Source organism: Orcinus orca, chromosome 2 (genome assembly GCF_937001465.1).
Source record: "Orcinus orca chromosome 2, mOrcOrc1.1, whole genome shotgun sequence".
NCBI classification, from domain to species: Eukaryota; Metazoa; Chordata; class Mammalia; order Artiodactyla; family Delphinidae; genus Orcinus; species Orcinus orca.
Window position 1 is genome coordinate 92,457,120 of NC_064560.1, and position 23,846 is coordinate 92,480,965.

The window sequence follows — 23,846 nt, forward strand, 5'->3', positions numbered from 1 at the left end:
GCCAGGCTGGGGTTTGAGTCATCCTTTGAGCCTGGCTGCCTCCACAATGACACAGGCCCCTGTTGGCCAAATCAGGACAGCGCCACAGCCCAGGTAACCACACCCAAGTCAGCAGGCTCCTAGAAATGCCACAGCGCCTCTCAATTTCCCTTACTGACAGGAACAGGGACTCCAGTGCAGAAAGTTTCCAGCCATTTCTGTTTTGCTTTCAGTTGAATGTGGTTTCAGACTCTTTGTTTGAACGACTTTGCCTAATTATCAGGGAGGACTATACACTTAAAACTAGGTAACAGAGCAGTTCTGTCCAAATCAGATGCAAACGAGGCAGAAGAGCTAGCCTGTGGTTCTCAGGTTCCACAGCCAGGACAGGGCGGCCCAGCTAACTGTCTTGGTTTACACTTTCCCTGGGGGTTGTGGTAAACATTTCTGTCAAAAAGGAGGAAACGCTGGCTCTCCACCCTTTAACCTCTTCTGTGCTACAAGCAGAGTTACAGACTGAACAACGGGATTAGCAGGATTTAAGAAGCATGAACCACATCAGGATCAGCCAGTGTTGCCTGTGACTCACCTCACAACCTTTCGATTCCACTGCACTGTTGCCAAGGACCTGCCTTCGCTGACTAAAGCTGCTGAAACTGTGCTTATTTTTAGAAGCCAATTATTAACTAAGTCAGTGGTGCTTCTGTGAAGGTTTCTACAGAAGAGACAAATGCTTTATGGAAAGAAAGAGCTCAAAAGCTTTTACTCCTGCATAAGAAACATCAACCCTGAGTCCCCAGTTCTCTGGTTGCTCAGCTACCACCTGAGTAGGAATCTACTTCCCCAAAGACAAGAACATTCCTGTTCTGATCAGGCAGCAACCATGTACCCCTTGGGTCTCAAAACTCAGACTGGGCAGTGCAAACACAGCTTATGTCTAGAAAAGGTCAGCCCCTAGCCAGGTGCATTAAGAAGATGGGGCTCCATACACGTTGATGACAAATTTACTTTAAACTGCATCCACAAAACAATCTGAGCAGTGCGTAAGTAGACGGTACGTGGTAAAGCAAATATGGCAAAATGTTAACGGTAGAATCTAGGTGGTGGCTTTAGAGTGTACATTACACAATTCCTTCAACTTTCTGTACTTTTGAAATTTTTCATAGTAAAATGCTGGGGGAAAATGCCAATGACAAGGAACATCATGCAAAGACTGTGACACGGAGAGAACCAAAGAATCTTAGAAGCTGGGATATGGCTAATGAACAGAGCTCTATATGACAACACCTTTGAAATGTGGAAGCTGAGACAAAGCAGAAATGCCTAAAGAGAAGTGGCAGCCAGTGGTCAGAGAATTTCCTATCACAAGCAGCCAGCGCAGGAGTTCTCCCGCAGGAGGGCTTGCTCAGGGACCAAGGAGGGGTGAGAGGGCCCAGCCTAGAGTAGAAAGCTACTCTGGAGCATGGCTACGTGAACTTCAGGCCACAACTGCTTCCTTACAGGGTCCCGTCCCTGGCAACTCTGAGCCTCTCCACTAGGGTTAGCAGACAGTTCCAGCTGCCCTCTGAGCCTGTGTATACCCAGGAACAGAAGGCCCTAACTCTCTCTTGAGCCCTAACTCTCTCTTGAGCTCTGACCATGCACTCTCCCATCCTACTTCCTTTATCCAGTCATTCAACACATATCACCTAATAGGTGCCCTACACTCTGCTTGGCCCTCAGAAAGGTTTTGACCCTCCCAGTCTCTGACAGTCAGTTTTCCACACTCAGGCCTCCCAGGGTAATTCCAGAGATATCTTCTGCTTCAGGGACTTACGTGGGAGGATCTCAATATCCCCAGAGAGCCAAATCCATGGGGGAAAACAACTGACCTGCAGGTACTAGAAATGGACCAAGAGAATGGGAAACCAACCCTTGTGACATCCTGTGTCATCTCCTCCTCCAGGAGGGAAAGGCTGGACAAGGGCAAGGAGCATGAGGTTGTGATCAAGGTCTATGAATACAGAGTGAAGAAAGGATTCCAGGGCTTCCATGGTGGCACAGTGGTTGAGAGTCTGCCTGCCAATGCAGGGGACACGGGTTTGTGCCCCGGTCCGGGAAGATCCCACATGCCGCGGAGCGGCTGGGCCCGTGAGCCATGGCCGCTGAGCCTGCGCGTCCGGAGCCTGTGCTCCGCAACACAACAGTGAGAGGCCCACGTACCACAAAAAAAAAAAAAAAAAGAAAGAAAAGAAAGGATTCCAGAATGAGGAAGCCTCAACACAGGTCAACTTAACACAGACAGAAAGACTGAACTCCACATGGCAAGAGGCCACATAAGGCCAATAAAAGAGGTTCCAGCAGGATCTAAATAAATGAATAGGGCACTGACTATCAACGTTTAGGGCCTGATCTTAACCTCTGAAGCAAGCACCCTGGAGTTCAACCATGCTCAAACCTACGGACAGCCTCCTGGTTCCTCTATTAAAGGGAGAGGAACAGAACTTGGAGGTTACTTAAGAAAGAATTTCTGATGGTTCAGAAGACAGCAGGCATGAGGTGACGCATACCTTGTGCTCAGAAGCCCTCACGTCCACACTGATACTCCTCACTTGAGAAGGCCCTAGAACACAGCCATGCGGCCTGTGAACAGCTCTGGGGGCAGAGACGCTGCTCTCAATGGTTCCATCCCCTCGGCAGCTCATGTGGCACTTTGCCCTAATAGGCACTAAAATAAGTGTTTGTGAAGCTGAACCCATGTTGATTAACTAATGTAATCAAGTGACTGGCTACAAGTGCCAAAAACCATAGAAACACAGAATGTTAGCATGGGGAGGGGTCCCTAGAGAACATCCAGTCCAAACATTTCTCTGCAGAAATGAGAAAATCTTGAGAGAGTATATGACTTACATTATGTAATGGAGAGACTATGAAATTTAAAGAAAGCGGACCTGGTTAGAGATACTGGTTAGAGCTCAGCTCTGACACTTACTGGTTATATAACTTAGACTAATTACTAAACCTCTCAAGGCCTTGTTCTCTCCATCTACCAGCTTGGGGTGGGGGTGGGGGTCATTCCATGTCATATGACAGGGCTGATGTGATTAAGAAGTCACATAACATGGAAAGGACCCAACAAGTGGTAGAAGATGGAAAAGCTAGTTACTATTATGTCCAGCCATGCCACCACCCATCTTCCGTTATTTTGGCAAGACCCAAGAGGAAAAAAGGCTACTCTGGCCTCTCTTGTTTTATCACTGGTTGACCACCATCACCTCCACTCTCTTCCCCTTCTAGTTTTCAAGGACCTCCAGTGCCATTTACACATCTTCATCCAACTCTTGGGCTAAAGCTGGAAAACCAACCATCATCAGCACAAAGAGCACAAGAAACCCAAAGGATAAGGAGCAGGCCCCTCCCCCCGCCCCACCAAAGGGAGGTTAAAACCCAAGTGGAAAATAATCAGCACCCCAGGCCCGGGCTAGGACCAAGCCAGAAACATTCACATGCTTCCCACAGAGACTGCTTCACTCTCCTTGAAGCAAGAAGGAACGAGAGCTTTCTCGGTGACCTTCAGACGCACAGAAGACAGTTTCAGAACCTACGTTCCATACGGCGCCACAAGAGTCAGCACATGACTGCAACACTGTGTATGGTACTTCTTGATCACTGAAGCGGAGAGATGTTCAAAATAATGGGGGCACCAGCAAGGGACAAACCTCTCAGGAGGGTTCTCCTGGAGTTCATTAAGACCAGGCCCTGGGGCTCTCATTCCAGAGGTGAGGGCAGGTCTAGAGAGTCACGAAGGAAGTGGAGAAGTTGCTGAGGGACACTAGGCTGGACTGAAAGCAGAGCAACCACGAAGCATGTAGACTCAATCATGTCAGCCCTTGTCTCTGAACTGTCAGCCCCAGTGAGAATAAAGCAAAAGCTAAAGTTTGCAGAAGGCATGCTCTGAGTCACACAGTGTGCTGGAAGACTTACAACTCTTATTTTAATCAATCCTCACTACAACGAGGCAGGTATAATAATGGCCATTTTATAGATGAGGAAACTGAGAATCAGGAAGATAAAGAATCTTGCCCAAGGTCATGACAAGGTGACAATCTGCAAACAAATAATTACTGAGCACCTGCTGTGGCTTTGGAGACACAATGGCAAACAAGACAAGGTGTCCACTTGGATTTTTGTGGAGAAGGGAGATATGAATAAACATCTCAGATTCCAAAGTCCCCTGTGCCATGCTGCCTATTGGGGACAGAAAAGCATTAGCAACCATGAAGCCAGCCTCTCTTTTTGAAATTCTGGCCATCAAGGATGGAAACAGAGCCCCAGTCACTATCCGGTAGATTCAACAAAGTACAGTGGGGTCAGACAGCCTTGGTTTAAATTCTACCAATTCCACTTATGGAATTGAGTATGACCTTGGGTAAGTTATTGCATTTCTCTGAGCCTCAGTTTCCTCATTTTTAAAATGTAGATAATGTACCCAACTCAATAAGGTGTTATAAAAATGTAATAAAATATTAATTTGCTTAGGGTAGTGCAATAAATACTAGGGTACCCAATAAATACTAGCTTATCAGTAATAGTTTTGCTAACCCTGCTCTTAAAGCCGGTTATAAACTGTCTGAAAACAGGGACTGTTTCACTTACCTTCATAACCCCAGAACATGTACCTAGCACACAGCATGGCATGTAATAAATGGATTTAAACTATATTAACCAGATTTTACCCACATCAAAATCTTGGGGTCAAGAAAACTGGGAGATGTGCTCTTGGTACAACCACCAGGGACACCTGATTGCTGCCACCTCTCTTTGAAGAGACAGGGACCTAGGAAGGAGGCCTGTCATCTTCTTGGCTATTCCAACTTCTACAGCCATGCTTCCCACATGCCCAAGACAGTGATCTGGATCCAGGGAGGAACAAGGAAGCAGCCGGTCACATCTCAGACCAAAGATTAGACCAGAGCCACCCACTTCCCAGGCCGCTGCTTCAGAGGCTGACAGGTTGCCACATACCATGTGCTCCATGCAGATACTGATCTCGCCATCACTGTAGAATGCACCGTAGAAGCCCACAATGTAAGGGGAGTTGCACTCATGTAGAACCTGCAGCTCCCGTATGATCTGGTTCCGGATTGCAGGTTTGATCTCCAGGTGAATTAGCTGGGAAAAGAAAGGTAGAAGGAAGAGAAGCTTTAAAAATATATGGATGGATGATGGATGGGTGGATGGATGGATAGGAGCTTTCTTAAATGCTTAAACTCTTAAAGGTAGGAAGAGAGGAAACAGGCAAGTTTTAACAAACAAGTTTCTGCCCAACCAGAGCAGTCAGTGCCAACATACCAAGGCAGGTGTTGGCACTGGAGAAGTGGCCAGCTGTGCCTCTACTCCTGGAAGCCAAGACTGAGGAAGAGGAGGCTCACCCCTCCCAAGAACAAAAGGACCTGTGAAACTGCGAGATATGGGGAAAGTGGCCTTAAGGACTTGGTTGATACTCAAGGGTTGTAGGACCAGAAAGGTATGAGGAACTGCGTCTGCCAATCTAAGCTGCCCTAGAGATTTACCCTTGACTTAGGGGTCTGATGTGGTTGAGATTTAGCCAAGGCCTTAGGGGCCACCTTATGTTCCCCGCCACCCCACCCCCAATGTTGTCCCTTGTTTCAGCTGGGGAGACAGGTGACAGATACATGAAATGGTTACCAGATAAGGCTGAGCTTCTAAAAAGAGCCATGGACAATGAGTGTCAGAGGACATGGAAGCAGTGGTTACCAGCGCGGGTGGGAGCAGCTAGTGAAGGCTAGACAGGAGGTGGGCCTTGAAGATGGGCAGTGTTTGAAAAGATGGAAGGAGTAGCATGAGCAAAAATATGTGGACAGAAATGAACATGGTGTGCTATGAAACACGCAAGAGTCCAACCTCGCTGTCCAGAAAGAGGAGGACCCAGGGTAACACCAGGAAGGGAAGTCCAGTTCAAAGACTGTATGCCATGTTGGGGAGCCAAGATGTCATACTGCAGGGAGATGAAGGGGAACTACTGGCAGGGGTGGAACTCGGAGAAACAACATGAAATCAGTGTTTTTTTCTGTGTCCCTGGGGCTCGGTAAATGAAAGCAGCTTCTGCTCTTGATAAATGGCAAACGAGCATCTCGGATTTCTTTCCAGAGCACACAGAAAACTAACAAATGGTCACCTGCTGTTATTTTCCAGTCTGGGCAGCAGGATAAATACCCTAACACATCATGAGTGTGTTTATCTATAATCTAATAGATAACATGAGTTCAAAATTCAAACAGCACAAAAGGGTACTGAATGAAAAGTCAGTCTTCTTTCCACCCTTGTCTCCAGGCCCCCAGGTCTTCTAAAAGGTAATCCAATTACCTGTTCACCAAGGCAAGCTTGATTCAGTCTTTTTTTTTTTTTTTTTTTTTTTAAAGTGGCCTCACCTTTCTGGCCATAACCAGACCGGACGGCTTGTGGGAGACCTTGAACACCACACCTCCATTGCCAGCACCCAGCTCACTGATCTTCTCAAAGTCGTCATCCTTCAGTTCTCCCACCTTCTGCTTCTGGGTAAGGAAGGCCTCAAGGCGCTTCCGTTGCTGTTCATCAAGCTCCAGCTCCTCCAGCTTCTTTTGCAAGGCCTCCAGGTTGGTCCTGTCCCAAAGTAGGAAGCACGGGTCAACACTGTCATCAGAGAAGTCCACCCAGAGGAGCACCCTTGCTGTGGAGAGCTCCAGCTCTGGGGCCAGAGAGAGAACTGATCGAGGAAGCTTGGGGGAAGGTCCCATCTGCTGTGGCTCTACCCACTGCACTCCGCCACCCCACACAACTCACCACAGACACACTTCCCCTCTCAAGGCCTGCTCTCCTCATTTGTAAAATAGGGGAATTAGTTCACTCTCAGTATGCTATGAGCCTACGAGACGAACTGCAGAATCTACTAAAATCCAGAGTGAGCCACCTTAATTTGTTTTAAAACCCCAGTATCAAAAGACCCACTAGTGTTGGTTTTAACAACACCATATACAAAATAAAATCTATTTCCTAAAACCACTAAATTGAAACCAAAGCACATTATCAAAACAGGCTCTAAACTGAATCACAGTAGAAACCCTCCCTTCCAATGTGATCAGATCAGGAACAAGGTCAATCAAAATAGAGCAAAAAGGGTACACCTAAATTTTTATTTTTGCAAAACATATGAAAGTGCATTCATTCACCCACCTGCTTACACAAGGCGAGGCCCTCTCTTTAAGAGCCCCACATCATCTTTCTGACATGAACCAGAAGAGAATACAATGTCTATAATTTCCAAATACTGATTATTTAGCATAAAAATGTAGACAGAGTAATCTCAGAATAAAACTTTAAGAGTATGATGACTTCCCCCAATTTTAATGCTCACCTAATTTAACAGTAATTTTTTTTAAATTACCATTTCTTATTTATTTATTTGTGGCTGCATTGGGTCTTTGTTGCTGTGCGTGGGCTTTCTCTAGTTGCAGCGAGAGGGGGCTACCCTTCATTGCAGTGCACAGCCTTCTCATTGCGGTGGCTTCTCTCGTTGCGGAGCATGGGCTCTAGGCACACGGGCTTCAGTAGTTGTGGCACGCGGGCTCAGTAGTTGTGGCTCAGGGGCTCTAGGGCACAGGCTCAGTAGTTGTGGTGCACGGGCTTAGCTGCTCCGCAGCATGTGGGATCTTCCTGGACCAGGGATCGAGCCCATGTCCCCTGCACTGGCAGGTGGATTCTTAACCACTGCGCCACCAGGGAAGTTCCTGACAGTAATTTTTTTAGTGACCTGGACTCACTGAGTATTTCCACAGCTTTTAACTAGTATTCATAGGTGGGGGGAAAAAAAAAGAAAGAAAACCACTTCGTTTGCAGTCGTATTTCATCAGTTTCTCTGATATTTAAATACATACATTACTTAATTACAGTACCAGTTACAACTGTGCAAATGACTTTCGGAACAAACCGGCTCTTGGTAAGCACATAATTCAACCAGTGGGCGCCGGAGTGAGTGGGTATGGCAGACAGCAGCCTACTAGTGTGCTTTACATAAAGAACTGAAGTGTTCATTACTCCTGGGAGCTTGTTAAGAGAAGGGTGGTAAAGAGATTCCACCGTGTTTCATTTGACTTTTGTCCCTAGTCTAAACAAACAACACAGGTGACAAGACAGGCAGTCATTACACATCAGAATGTTGGTGACCCCCTTCCCTCAATATACACACCATTTCTGAGCTTGGGGGTAGGAGCAAGCATAATCTTCCACTCTTCATTCACACTCCAAACCTTAAGAAGGCAAGGAGATGGAGACCCAGTGCCTCCCCAGGGTATGGGAGGATCCAATAGTGCCTTACAAATAACACAGTACATGGGGCCAAAGAGGACACAAGGCTGACTTTCCCAACCTTCCTCACTGGGTAACTCTTGGGGGAAGAAGCCTGGTGCCTGGTCCCCCCCAAAATTTGTAAGTTGAATCCCTAACCTCCAATGTAACTACGTTTAGAGATAGGATTTTTAGAAGGTAATTAAGGTTAAATAAGGTCATATGGGTAGAGTCCTAATCAGATAGGACTGATAGCCTTATAAGAGAGGTGGCCTTCCCCCTACACACTCCAAGGAAAGGCCATGTGAGGACACAGCAAGAAGGCAGCTGCCTGCAAGCCAGGAAGAGAGGCCTCACCAAAACCCAACCATGCTGGCAACCCAACCAGTCCTCATCTTGGACTTCAAGCCTCCAGAGTTATGAGAAAATTAATTTCTGTTGTTTAAGCCACCCAGTCTATGGCATTTTGTTATGTAGCCTGAGCAGACTAAGACAGCTGGTCAATATTCTCATCCTGCTACAAGGTTGAACTCAGTCTCACTGCTACCCACAGTCCCTCAGGTGTGGGGACTGGAACCAGTGTGGCTGGGAGTGCACAGTGCACACCCTCTGGTTTCCCTTCTCTAAGGTCTCTCCACAAAGGAGCCCATTGATGACAACATTTAGAAACACATGTCAAATACAGACAGACCCTACAGCTAAAACTTGGATGAGGTTACAGCTGCCTGGAGGGCTCAGCAGTCTGACTGGAAATGCAGACTCCAAAAAGCTGCTGTCAAGAACACACACACACACACACACACACACACACACACACACACACACACACACACATCACACTGAATGTGTACGAGGGCGAGAGGGAAGGAGGGCTAGATGAAAGGACAATCACTCTCCTTATAACACTGTACTTTTTTAGGTGTTTTACGTGCATTAATGCATTTAACCCACAACCTTACAACACATAGCAAACTCAAGCATAGACAGGTGAAGTAACTTGTCCAAGGTCGCACATCTAAGTGGCAGAGCCAGGATTCAAACCTGGGCAGAGAGAATCTCTAACCTTAATCATGATGCTATATTACCTCTTCAAAAAGTTCAATACGTCCAAGGGAGGCAACTTGCAAACATGGGTAAGATCCTAGTGTGGAGCACGTAACACACCAGGGCTCAATCAGACATGAAAATGGTGTACCTACAGGAAGAGTCCTTTGCCCCAGATGCAATCCTGTCTCCCCTGTACATCAATCTGAACAACTGCCTTGCAAGTAACACTGGCCGCAAGAAAGCACACTCATTTGGGCGGGGGGGGGGGGGGTTGGGATGGTGGGAAGGTGGGAGGGATGCTGACTCTGCTCATTTTCCTGACTCTGCAGAAATAAGGAATTCTCCCACCTTTGGGGGAGAAAAACCCTAAGTCTGGGCTTTGTGCCACCTTCTTCCCCACCCCTCTCCTATGCTCCATGGTCCAACCGCCTACCCCATCAGCTAAGGAACTGGCTTCTAATTTGTGCTTTCAGAGGGTGGAGCCAGGGAGAGAAGAGACACTTATGGTGGCAAGACTTTCCTAATGGGGGGGTGGGGGGACGGAGTTGCCAAATTAACAAGTCATTAGTAATCAGGAATCCCGGATTCTTATCCCAACTTGGAAGACAACTAGCTGTGTGACCATGAACAAGTCATTTAACTCGACATCTGTTTTCTCTTCTGTAAAATGGGGTAACAAGAGGCTTACTTCACCAGGAGAGGATCAAAATAAAAAACTAATGGGACGAAACCCTGGAATTTTGACACATTTCTACACAAATGTTAAGGCAGGTGGGAATGGGTTGGAAGATGAGGAGAAGCCACAGCAGCAACAGCAGGATTCAAAAATTACTGTCTTTCCTGTAATTTAATAATTATTAAAATCTCCTAAAAGTTTTTCAGGGAATGAAAGACAAAAGATTTTATCTGAAGGTGAAAGGAAAATTCTGGCATCAAAATGACTTTCATGACTCATTAAAAAGAAATCAATCAATGAGGTATCGGTATTCAGTACTGCTTCCTCTCACCCAGGGAGTGGATGATGTTCAACAAGGCTCACTTGTGCCCTCCCAAGGTGAAATGCTTCAAGCAAAGGAAACAGGAAGAGAGTGGCCCCTCACCCCTCAACCACACCACAAATCTCCAACACTCAGAGGACAAGAACTGGCCTCCTTCACAATCTTTGGTTTTAACTGAAATCAGCAAAATCAGAACTAGGGATTGAGAAAAGAAACTGGAGCCCAGCACAATACATCTCTGACACACACAGCCCTCTCCAGGGACCAGCTGTGATGGCTCCAACCCCCATCACATTCCCCACAGCAGAAAGGAAACGACACGCTGTAACATGAATTCTGCACCAGGGCTGTCTTACAGTAAACACAAGTTCATCCAGATACAAGATTATAGGCTTGAAATGGGAACGCAGAGGAAAAACAAGGAACTTGGAGAAAAACACAGGTTGTCATTTGTGTTCTGAAAACACCAGGAAGGCACAATGAAACGGGTGGGGAAAGGATGATCCTGGGCAAGAGCTTCTCCTTCCCTCTCATCTCACCCATCTGCTCAGCCTAATTGCACTACCACAGCAGGAATCTTTCATTCGTGGCTCCATGGCTCCAATCAAGGAGCAGTATAAAATGCAGCACAGAGAGGGACCTTAAAGACCACCCTATCCAACCTATTTTACAAGTGAGGAAACGGAGGTCCAGAAAGGACAAAGTCACACAGCTTATTGGTGGCAGGTCTCCCGACTCCTGAAATAGAGCTCCTTTCAAGGCGCCACACTGCCACCTCCAACTCTGATGGTCACTGCAACGGGAAGCTGACCTAAAGGAATGACTGAAGGGGGAGAGAGGCGATGTCCAGACCAAGGAATGGGGTCTTCAAACTGCCACACACCAAAGAGAAATGGGCCACAAATGCATGCCAAACACCAGCCAGCTGTCTGTCACCAACCTGAGCAAGGCTGCTACAGGTGGCAGGCCCCACCTCCACCGGGAGGAAGCACAGAGGGAAGAGCAGGGGATGACAACACATCACTGTGCTGGAAGGAGAGAATGGGTCCCAGTGCAGGCGGGTCTCCTCACCAGAGAGCCCAGGAGTTGTGAAGTTCTCCCTTCCCTGTGGCATTTGGCAAGAGGGCAGGGAAGAAAGAGGGAAGGAAAGGCAGAAAGACCCAAGCTAAGAGGGAACAGCACCCAGAGACTAAGGCTGCAACCCTTTGATCTATACCCTATACCATTCCCATCTGAGATATCTTGGGAGTTACCTCCTTTTCTGGTCCTTAGTTTCCATACCCATAAAAAAAACTATATGGGGAGTAGGGTGGGGAGTTTGTCTAGATGTCTCTAAGGAAGTCTGTCAATGTGACAGCCAGCTGAGGAGGTGCAGAATAAGGCTGATGGTGTATTCAGGTTGAGGAGCTTCAACCGGGTAGGTGAGGGGAGAGGGGGAGAATGTGAGGAAAAGATAAGAACTGGCATCAGGGGTCTCTATACAGTCAAACCATGGACAGCAGGAGATGGGAGGCGTTACAAAGAGTAATAAGAAAGGAAAGGAGAATGGGCCTGAATGAGGAAGGCAAGGGGGCCAAAGGTGTAGCTTACCAACTTCCAGACTCCAACTGAACTAGCCCATCTGTGTTAGAGAGTGTAGGTGTGCCAACCAGGGACAGCCCCAGACAACATGGTGGAGAGGGGCTTATACCCTCTCACACCTCAACCCTATAGGCCACTCCGCGAAGGGCTGGTTAACTAACTAGGCAATAAAATTCTAGGATTATGTATACAGGCTCTGTGAAAGAGGCCAGATGCAAAAGAATACATACGATGTCATTCCCTCTATATAAAATTCAAAACTGATCTAGGCTATTATAAAGTTAAAAAGTGATGCAAACTATCACATACAGAATGGATAAACAACAAGGTCCTACTGTATAGCACAGGGAACTATATTCAATATCCTGTGATAAACCATAATGGAAAAGAATATGAAAAACAATGTATATAACTGAATCACTTTGCTGTATAGCAGAAATTAACACAACATTGTAAATCAACTGTACTTCAATATTTTAAAAAATCCAAGAACAAAAAAAAAATAAAGTAAAAAAGTGATCACACTTTGGTGGGGGAGGGTAGTAACTAGAAGGGGGCATATGATGGTTAATTTTATGTGTCAACACTGCTGGGCCACAGTGCCTAAGATATTTCATCAAACATTTTTCTGGATGTCTCTATGAAAATGGTTTTGGGTTTTTTTTTTTCCGGGGGGGGGGGAATGAGATTAAAATTTAAATTGGCAGACTTTGAGTAAAGCAGATTACCCTCCATAATATGAGTGGGCCTCATCTAGTCAGTTGAAGGCCTTAATGGAACAAAGACTGACCTCCCTGAAGCAGAAGGAATTCTTCCGGCAGATTTTGCCTTTGGACTCAAGGTGCAACTCTTCCATGGGTCTCCAGCCTGCCAACCTAACCTGAAGATTTTAGACTTAACAGGCTTCCACAATCCCATAAGCCAATTCCTTTAAAAGTTCCAGTCAGTGTCTGTCTGTCTCCTTTCTCTCTCTCAATCTCAGTATCGCTCGATAGTCAGATCAATCTATCAGTCTTGGAAGCTGTGCTCTGATTTCCTTTTATTCTTTTTTGTCCTCTAGGTGTTTCACCTTGGATAATTTTTACTGACTCATCTTCAAAGTCACTGATTCTTTCCTCAGTTCTGTCCGGTCTGCTGATGAGCCTGTGGACCTTTGATGTCATATTCTTTGAAATTTCTATAATTTCTTCTTGAATCTATTTTTAGTTTCCACCTCCTCTGAAATTCCTCATTTGTCCATGTATGCTGTGTAACTTTAAGATATTGATCATGGTTATTTTAAAGCTCCTGACTGATAAACCCAACATCTGGGTCATCTCTAAGTCTGGTTCTGCTGATTACCTTCTCTCTTGATAACAGGTTGGTTTTTTTCTCTCTTGATTTTTGATTAAATGCTGGACGTTGTGATGGAACAGAGACTGAGGTAATCATCTTTATACTTGGTAATGGACATACTCTTCTGTCATACTGTTAGTGTGTGTTAGGCTATTAGTCAAAGTTGAGCTGAGTTGGGGTTTTCTTGTTAATGTTAACACCACAGGCTACAAATTTCTCCAGTGATGGGTCGTACCTTGTGCTTAGAGTGAAGCCTGAGCTGCTTTGAATTGTCCTTAATGCCTGGCCACAGAATGGGGTCTTTCTCCATGCTCTTGGCCCTCTCCCAGGGGTAGACTGCAATTACTTTAATTTAGTGCTAGGCTTATGGTAGGGGTAAAGAAATTCTCTCTTGTCCAGTGTTAGTCTTAAGCAAGCCCTGTGAGCATATACTTCCCCTCCTCTCCATGGCAGCCAAACTCTATCACATGTCTGTGGCAGTTCTTGGGTAGAACAAAGTTTTCTATACCTCCTCCAACAATAGTAGACCTTTGTAGATCTCTGCTTGTTGGTGCTGAGCGTAGCTTTGGGCTTATATTCTAAAGCAGCTACGGGAAGCAATGCTTCGGTGCAGCCATTCTCTTGTATTGTTTATAATGTGCTTCACTGAATTTAGCAGAAGTATTTTTTTCTTTTTCCTTGATGCTGGCTGCTCACATCTTGGGCACCTACTCTTCTAAGCTTGCTGACAGATGTGTAGATGAGAAAAACTTCAAAGTCACTGTTCTTGAAAGTAGCCCCCAGACCCACTTCTAGGACCAGAAATATATACAGGAAATCTGCTGCTTCTGGGTCAGTAAAGAGCTGGTCTTTCACAATGGCCCATGAAACTACTTGAAAGGAAAAAAACATGCATGTGGCTACCAGACACTCTGTGCTTGGGAAATAGGTGTGAAGCCTTTGGGAGTCAGAAGACCTGGGTTCAACTCTGATGGTAACTTGGTCTGTGAACTTGTGCGAGTCACTTTCCCTCAATTTTTCTCATAGGTAAAATAGGGGAGTTAAGCTAAGTGGTGTTTAAAGTCCATTTCAGGGTTAAAATTCTCCAATCCTAATATCAGATTCTTCCTGTAGTATTCCAAGGATAGAACTCTGCAGCTAAGTACCAAGGCCATAGACATCTGCAAGCACAGTGGTTGGCTTCCCGTGTTGTATGGTTAGAGACCCTAGTCATTACTTCTTGTCCACATATAAACCCCACTGACACTTATCCCATCCTCGTTGCTTTTTCCTTTGATACTAAATCAATTGTTTCATCTTGCCAGGTCTTCTGTGAGAATGCATGCATTTTGACACTACAAGACGCTCAGTGAAATAGTGAAAGGAATACAGACAGCTAAGGGCAGTTTAAGACAATGATGTGATGGTAAATAAAAGTGACTGCAGAGGGGCTTCCCTGGTGGCACAGTGGTTGACAGTCCACCTACCGATGCAGGGGACACGGGTTCGTGCCCCGGTCTGGGAAGATCCCACATGCCGCGGAATGGCTGGGCCCGTGAGCCATGGCCGCTGAGCCTGCGCATCCAGAGCCTGTGCTCCACAACGGGAGAGGCCACAACAGTGAGAGGCCCGCGTACCGCAAAAAAAAAAAAAAAAGTGACTGCAGAGATTAAATGAGAGTGCAATGTAAAAAAAAAAAAAAAAAAAAAAAGCTGGAATCACCAAAAGTGATATTTAATATTTTATGTTGTTGTCAAGTAATTATTGGTTAATAAGAATAAGATTTGATTTGATAGTACCTACTACTGATTTATTGTATACCTGCTGTATGCCACGTATTCTGCTAAATATGGATGAGCTCCTAAATGCCTAATACCACCATGACGTAATTCCCACTGTTAGCCCCATTTTACTGATGAGATTCCTGCATTTTCATGCAACAAATAAGTAATCTAGAAAAAATGCACAATGTAATTAAATACTACCTTTATTGTCTTTAATTGGTTTCACCACCACTCCCAAAAAAGACTGGAGCAATGACTGTCCCACAGTTCCCCTAATTCTCACAAAGGGCTTCAGACACAGATGGCTCTGTAGTTCAGGATATGCTGAGCAATCAGGGTAAATTTTATAGGATTTTGAGACCTAATTTGGTCTAGAACAACATATAAAATTTAGATAGCAAAAAAGGAGAAGGGGCATTCCAACAGGGTCTACAACAGGGTCTACAACATAGACAGTGGTATAGAACTGGGAGTAAGAATATTATAAGCAAAGAGTATTGGAGGCATAAAACTTAAAAGTAAAAAAATCAGGAAATTCCCTGGCGGTCCAGTGGTTAGGACTCCACGCTTTCACTGCCAACGGTGCTGGTCCAATCCCTGGTCAGGGAACTAAGATCCCACAAGCCAGCGCGGCCAAATTAAAAAAACAAAAGAAAGTAAAAAAATCAGAAAATGAGAGTTGGGACAGATGTTTATCTTTAATTTCATTTTAAATCAACTAGCTTCCAAGCCAATAAACAAATGAAAAGTGGAGAGGATGAGTTCAATTAAAAAGAGATAAGGGGCTTCCCTGGTGGCACAGTGGTTGAGAATCTGCCTGCCGATGCAGGGGACAAGGGTTCGAGCCCTGGTCTGGGAGGATCCCACATGCCACGGAGCAACTGGGCCCATGAGCCACGATTACTGAGCCTGCGCGTCTGGAGCCTGTGCTCCGCACCAAGAGAGGCCGCAATAGTGAGAGGCCCGCGCACCGCGATGAAGAGTGGCCCCCGCTTGCCACAACTAGAGAAAGCCCTCGCACAGAAATGGAGACCCAACACAGCCATAAATAAATAAATAAAATTAATTTAAAAAAAAAGAGATAAGAATCCTGTATTCCTATCCTTTAAGAAAACAAACAAAAAAAACCCCACTTACTCCTTGGAATCAAACTGCCTTCTGAAATCATATAAATTACCTTCCCACGGCACGTTTCCACAGACAGACACGCTGAAAAACACACGCATACACACACACACAAAGGAACCTCTGGAGTGACAGGACCACCCACTCGCATAGACTCTTCTCAAATACTGAACAACATCCTGAATCAGAGAGGGGGTGTCATACTGTTGCTTGAAAGAACTGACAGCCTATGTTCCTTCCACCCCAGTGGGCAAAATTTGTTTCATATTAGCCACATGTGAATTAATTCCTGAAGGACCAGTCTTCCATAGAAGCACAAAAAGGAAAGGAAAAAGTGATGGAGTTTGGAGAGAGAGAAAAAAAGATAAGACAGAGGACAAAAAGTGATGCATCACCTTTACTTAATAGGGAGAAAAGAGGGCTATAACAGTCTGATAAAGAATGAAAATTTAGATGCAGTTAAAAGATGAGCTTCCTAAATGCTAGCCATGGTACACTCATTAACTCATTTATCCCTCACAACATTTAAAAATAGATATGTTGGGATTTCCCTGGTGGTCCAGTGCTTAAGAATCTGCCTTCCAATGCAAGGGACGTGGGTTCAATCCCTGGTCGGGGAACTAAGATCCCACATGCCACAGGGCAACTAAGCCCTCATGTGCCACAACTAGAGAGCCCGCGCACTGCAACTACTGAGTCCATGCCGCAGGCCACAACTAGAAAGAAGCCGGCACACCACAAGGAAAGATCCTGCATGCTGCAACTAAGATCCCACGTGCTGCAACTAAGACCCAATGCAGCCAAATAAATAAATAAATAGTTTAAAAAACAACAACAGCAAAAAATAGACATGTTGTTCCCATTTTACAGATATGGAAATGGAGGCCAGGTGTAGTTAAGTAACTTACCCAAGGCTAGAGTTGGAATTCCAAAGTTTCTTTTCTCCACATCAGCTGAAGAGCTCATGTCCTTCAAACAAATCTCCCACTTAGCTCATCCCTAACACCAGATAATTACCCATTAGTGACCTATTCCTTTGCGGTAAGAACTGTGTTCTGCTAAAAGGTAAAATCCCTGAGAGGACAACAAATTAATCTACCCAAAAAGGAAATTCTTTCAGCGGAACATCCAAGGCTGATACTTTTTTTTAAAATAAATTTATTTATTTTTCTTTTATTTATTTTTGGCTATGTTGGGTCTTTGTTGCTGCGCTCGGGCTTTATCTAGTTGCAGCGAGCGGGGGCTACTCTTCCTTGTAGTGCATGGGTTTCTCATTGCAGCGGCTTCTCTTGTTGCAGAGCATGGACCCAGGTGCGCGGGCTTCAGCAGTTGTGGCTCGCGGGCTCTAGAGCGCAGGCTCAGTAGTTGTGGCGCACAGGCTCAGTTGCTCCGCAGCATGTGGGATCTTCCCGGACCAGGGCCCGAACCCGCGTACCCTGCACTGGCAGGCAGATTCTTAACCACTGCACCACCGGGGAAGCCTGGCTGATACATTTTGATTGGGGAGGGAAGGGAAGCAATAGGACACTGCCCAGGTGAAGCACACGGGACAAGCAGTAAACAGTCTGGTGGCATAAGAGAGCTGGCAGGGACGGGGCAGGAAGTGCTGAAAGGAAGAAAGCACCAAGGATAACCCAGGTGGAAAATTCAATAAACGTGTGGTCACCATCAGAAAAACAAAGGCAGTGCTGGGTCTGGTGGTGGCCACAGAATGGGAGGGGCTGACTGCTCCTGAAAGGACAAGCTGGTGTACTGTGGCCTTATTAAGATGATGTATTTGACCCTACCCACTCTCTGCTCTAGAGAAAGACCTTTTAGAAACTCCCTGTGTAATAATGGTCCATGCTGCTCTGTGAAGGAGAGGTGCAGCTTGCTCTTCAGGGAGAAAGGACCCAACGTGACCACAGTCTTACCCAGAACCATGAGGACAGCTGAGTCCCCAGGGCAAAAAGACCAACAGCTAGTGCCCAGAAGCACAACTAAGAGCAGTAAGATGCAGTCAGAAGAAACACAGCACTCAAAACACGTCTCCAGTGCTAGTCCATGTTGAGAAATTTTCAATTCTCCAGACCTGTTTCCCTCCTTAAATACACAACCAACATGCTTGTTACAGCTAGGCCCTTCTCCTTGCCCAAAGTTACACACAAGAGAGGTCAGCAAACCTCTCCTCTGAGCACCCATCACCTCTGGGGAAAATCCCACTCCCTAGGTGACTTTCCAGCAACTCTCAGGGAATCCTGAGATCAGGATCAGGGCTAGAAGTCCAACCAAGTGCTCATTTAGGCACTCAACTTCTTAAACTAGAGTGTGGAAAACTACCAGTCAGGCTCTCCAATTAAGAGCAGTTGGCCTCGTGGGGTCAAAACGTAGCTGGTAGAAGTAACATCATGCACCAGAGAGAATGAAATTTAATTAAAACTAAAACTGATAGTGCTTGCTTAAGTCTTACAAAAGAAGGTGGAGGGCGGGGAAATAAGTGTTTGTGCGAACAAACACCCTCGGAGCAGAGGATACCAGAGGACCAGAAGGCTGGCCCATAGTTTAAAAGGGCCTGCTTCTGAGCCTTGGCATAGGCTGAAGCAGGCCTGAACAGCATGCAGGGGTGGAGCTGGAGAGCTGAATCACGTTGCAGAATAAAATGGGAGAGACTTCTTTTGGGAGTGGCTGTGAAGCAGCAAGAAAGGAAGAAAAGGATGCACCATGGTAGAGTGGCAAAGGTCATTTAAGCCCAAAGATACCTAATACCACTAGATTTTAAGTTGTCTTTATTGCTATAATACATCCTCCCCACCCCAGACCTTCAGTCCAATCTGCCATGCACACAAATAGCTTTGTGTATATTTTGTTCTTACTGTTGTTGATGGAAAGCAGAGAAAGGGGGCCAAATTCCAAGTTTGTTCAACACAGAGCAAAAAGAAGAGAAAAATCACAGGAAGGGAAATGTGAGCCCCAAAGAAGCAGAAGTGACCATGAGAATGTAAGTCTCCAAGACTGCTCTAATCTAGAGGAGTGCAGGGGATAAGGAACTGGAGTAGACATCTAGCTTATAGCTGTGATGTCTACAGATGTGAAAATGCAATGCAGATCCATTATGGAGCATCCACGGTGTGACAGGCACCATCTACGCTAGAGGCTAGGGAGGTACAGATGAGGAAGACAAGGTCCCTGCCCTCACCAGGCAGTGTGTGTGTGTGTGTGTGTATAAGACACAGGGAGACAGAGATGTAGAGATGATAGAGAGAGACACAGAGAGAGATACCACAGTGCAAGCCAAAAACAGGGAATGGTACTAACAAGTACAGCAACAGCTACGGGGTAAGGGAGACAATAATGCTGAAAGTGAGGTGGGCACAGTGGGGTATGGGAACAGAAAAAAGACAACTCCATCTAAGATGAGGAAGGGAAAGTGAAGGTGAGAAAATGTAATGTCCACGTTTAGACCTGAAAGATATCAGTTGTTGCAACAGAGGGGAAAGCACTCCATCCAGGCTCCATCCCACTGTTGGTGGGACTGTAAATTGGTGCAGCCACTATGGAAAACAGTATGGAGGTTCCTTAAAAAAATGAAAAATAGAGCTACCATATGATCCAGCAATTACACTCCTGGGTATATATCCAGAAAAAAGAAAACTCTAATTTGAAAATATACATGCACCCCAATGTTCACAGCAGCACTCTTTACAATAGCCAAGACATGGAAACAACCCAATTGCCCACCAACAAACGACTGGCTTAAGAAGATGTGGTACGTGTATACAGTAGAATATTAGCCATAAAAAACAACGAAATATTGCCATTTGCAGCAAAGTGGATGGACCTAGAGAATATAAAACTTAGTGAAAAAAGTCAGACAGAGAAGGACAAATACTATATGATATCACTTATGTGTGAAATCTAAAAAATAATACAAATGAATCTATATACAAAACAGAAACAAATTCACAGACATAGAAAACAAATTTATGGTGACCAAAGGGAAGGGAGGGGACAAATCAGGAATAAGGGATTAACAGATACAAACTACATACCTAAAACAGATAAGCAACAGGGCTTTACTGTATAGCACTGGGAATTATACTCAATATTTTGTAATAACCTATAATGGAATATAATTGTCAAAAAACCAAATCACTACACTATACACCTGAAATTAACACTATTGTAAATCGACTATATTTCAATTTAAAAAAAATTCCAGTTTGGAACCTTCATAGAAATAGAATCAAGAGTTGCACAACTCAGGAGATATTGGCTTCCTTGAGAGAAAGAGTGTGTAGAAACCTGAAGTCTAAAAACTGCTGAGTTCAGCTTTCCAGGTCCTTGAAAGTCCACTGGGGAGTTCTCTTTTAGATAATTAACCTCTCATTACCTGGTCCAAAGACTGGCTCACAAAAGCCTTTGACAGTAAAGTCAAATCCAGTCCATCATGCATACCAGCTTATTGTAAGGACAGAAGTGTTTCTCTCATAACAAACCACAGTCCTGGAGCCAATTTCTGAACCCAACACTGATTTACATTATTGCTATCTATGCAATACAGTTATAAATGATGGTTGCTTTTCCAGTGATGCTTGAAACTCAACAAATTCAGTTCACCTATTTCATTTCATATACACATTACTGAATTCCAGAGGGCTATTTTTATTTGCAAAATTGCACCCTCTGTCAATAATTTGCCTCCAATCTATAACCATGCTCTTAACAAAAGACACCAAGATTGTGGAATTAACCCAGGTCTGGAGCCTTCCATCCTTGAACAAGATCTCTCACCTGCATTAAATGGAAGCATCCTCTTGTCCTGTGTTACAAAATACTGTTACGCACACAGTGAGAGTGTGTTCTGAAACAAATGGCTGAACACACTAACAAGACACTTTTCTAAAACAAACAAACAAAAATACCTTTCTTCTAACTTATTCTTGGTTAAAAAAGAGTGTGACTGCGGATGACACCTCACATTAATTGCGAATCCTCAAAGAGCATTAAAGAATACGCCAATGACTAAGATTAGAAAACAAAATTTACTAAGATGGTACTCCACTGCACATTAAACTTGAGTTATTAGCTGTGGAGAAAAACAAGACAACTGCAAAAACAGCCTTGTTAAGCGTTCTTTGGACCTTGGTCACTTTAGGTTAAAATTCTGCAGGCTCTGCCTGGCATTCAAAAGAGAAGCATGTTCTTACAGCAGAAGATAAAAAAGATTTGTCCACCAGGCTCTTCCTCTTCACTTCTCCCCACCCACTTTCTTTTCTTCCAAAGGAGAATGGCTCTCATTTACTCACTGGTTTGCCACATCCTGCCTCAGAAGCTACTTCCTAAGAGCTGCCTGGGCTATTCTGAGAGGAGCTTTAACTCCTTCAGGCCCCCAGACCCTAGGACATTTATGACACCCCTGCCCACCATCATCATTTACAGTCTAGTAACTAGACTCTATTTGATCACATAATTAATACTCCCAACTTTCTTTGTGCTGGCTTGGAATTAAGCACTTTATCTACAACAGAGTCAGGCAGAGGCCACATCTCTTGGTCCTATCTGGGGTCTCCAACTAGCCCAGCTTTGCTTAATCAGTTAAAAAGGACAAAAAGTAGAAATGATTCAAGCACAGGTATCAAGAAACTCAATGCACATAACACTGCGTTTGATATCAGTGAAAGCCCAGTGGAGCCAATCTCCTGTCCCACATGAGCTCTGTAAGCTAACACCGACATTCATTCATTCCATGTTTAGAGACTACCTACTACGCACCAGGCCTGGGCTAAAGATGGGGCATCAAGACTGAACTCCTGATCTCCAGAAGCTCACAGTGCAGGTGGTAAAACACAACAGACATGTGTGAAGATCACCACACATACACACACCCCCAAGTGGTTTGTCTCCTGAGTAGTTCATGGACAGTCCCACTGGAGCTTTTCCAAGGAAGACCACGCAAACTTTCACGGTCGAAATAATATCTGACTTCAGCCTTCAAGGAGGGGTAGCCTCCCAAACATTGGCAATAAAATTGGGTGAGAGAGGTTAAGTAATGAGCCCAATCGACACAACAACTTAGGGGTGGAGCCAGGACTCCAACCTCAGCTGTCTGCCTCTGCAGATCACACTCCTGCAGAGCAAGGAGCACCCACTGAGAGCCAGAACAGAGTTTGTATCTGTGGGGAAGCGCGTCATGGTATCAAAAGAGGAGCAGGGCATCAGTAGCTCCTTTCTTCCCCTAAATTAAAGAGACTTGAGATCTTCGTAGTAAAGAAAATAGAGGAAGATACAGGTATATTTTTCAATCAAGAAATCAATAAACACTGACCACCTACTACAAGTGAATCCTATGCAGAGAACTGTTATCTTCTGCTGTTACAGCTGGGCTTCCTGCTAGACACATCATCCAGTGCAGTGCACATCATCAACTGGCCCCTCTGGCTGGCCAGGTATGTGTGCCCCTCCCAAAAATACCCACTCAGACAATAGGCCCCACCCCTAACAAGGGAGGACCAGAGACCAGTTGACGGCACACCAATTGCTGAGCTCCCAAGCATCCCCGAGTCCGCTGGCAGGAGATGTAGAACACTGAAGCTTCTATGACAAATGAGTATTATTTTTTTCACGCTCCAGACTTGGACCTACTGTTACATTTTACTAATCTTCAGCAGTCTGAACACTGACTTTGGATTATGTATCTATTCGCCATATTTGAAACATCAAAATCAGATGATTTCTAGATCCAAAGAGCCAAAAGGTATACCATGAAGAGAAAAATTAACAACAGTTTTTTCTCTCCCTCCACATATACTTATCATCCTTCCCTCTTTTTCTTTTTTTCCTGAAAGTTAAATCCTATTAGTCAAAACCACACAGGGTTACCCCTAGGCTGCACTGACTCTACAGAAATCTGTCAAGACTTTACTTGCCGTTACCAAAGGTATGTCAAGAGAGGCTGTGAGGGTCAACAGGAAATGAACTCACTCTGTGCTGGGGGCCTTTAACAATGAGCAACTGATCACCGTTATTCATTTTAAACTGAACATACAGACTCTGCCCTACTTGTAAGACAGATTGAAGCGCAGGCATTGGGACAGGGCAGAAAACAGCCCCACTCTCAAGAGTAGTCAGGGGCCTCGGATCTCGATTCAGGTCTTCACCAGCTGTACAACACCAAGTAAGCTTCCCAGCCTCTCTGGACCTCAATCTCTTCACAACACATCCAGGAGACTGAACTATCAAAATCTTTTCCACATTTAACATATAAGGACAGACAGGTGGCTGTGCTTGGGGGAGAGGGAATGAAAGGTGTTGATGGTGAAAAGGATGATTAATATAACATAATGCTATCCTGGGTCTGGAAATGGCCTGGCCTAGTGCTGCGTTCACCTTATCAGCCTAGATTTATTGGGGTGGGGGTGCAGGAGGGCTGGTGGGTGGGAATCACAGCCACCTACAGTGAAATTAAACTCTTTTCCCAAATGAGTTCTGCTGAAGTGTGATTTATCCAGAGTGTTAAAGTACTTACCAGCAGTATGAAACCATGTTACTGAAATTGTATTACTGCACAAACTTAACTTTTCCCCAAATATGATTTGCAGAGAGGATGCAGAGCTGAGAATCTTGCGTCTGTGGCCATCTGTCCTATCCCAATCCCTGGAGAGGCGTGGGGGGAGAGTGTGAAAAGCCACAGGTGCCGTGTATATTCAGTCACCGATGT

At 45.1% G+C, this 23,846-nt stretch overlaps 1 protein-coding gene across 1 annotated transcript in view; it reads right to left on the reverse strand.

Moving 5' to 3' along the window:
* MAP2K1 (mitogen-activated protein kinase kinase 1) overlaps positions 1–23,846 on the reverse strand; it is a 79,477-nt gene that overhangs the window by 38,535 nt on the left and 17,096 nt on the right. The window contains exons 2-3 of the mRNA XM_004276218.3: positions 6,411–6,621; positions 4,984–5,130 (exon numbers count right to left, since the gene is read on the reverse strand). Coding sequence (XP_004276266.1) covers positions 4,984–5,130; positions 6,411–6,621 — 358 coding nt within the window. The remainder of the gene's footprint in view (positions 1–4,983; positions 5,131–6,410; positions 6,622–23,846) is intronic.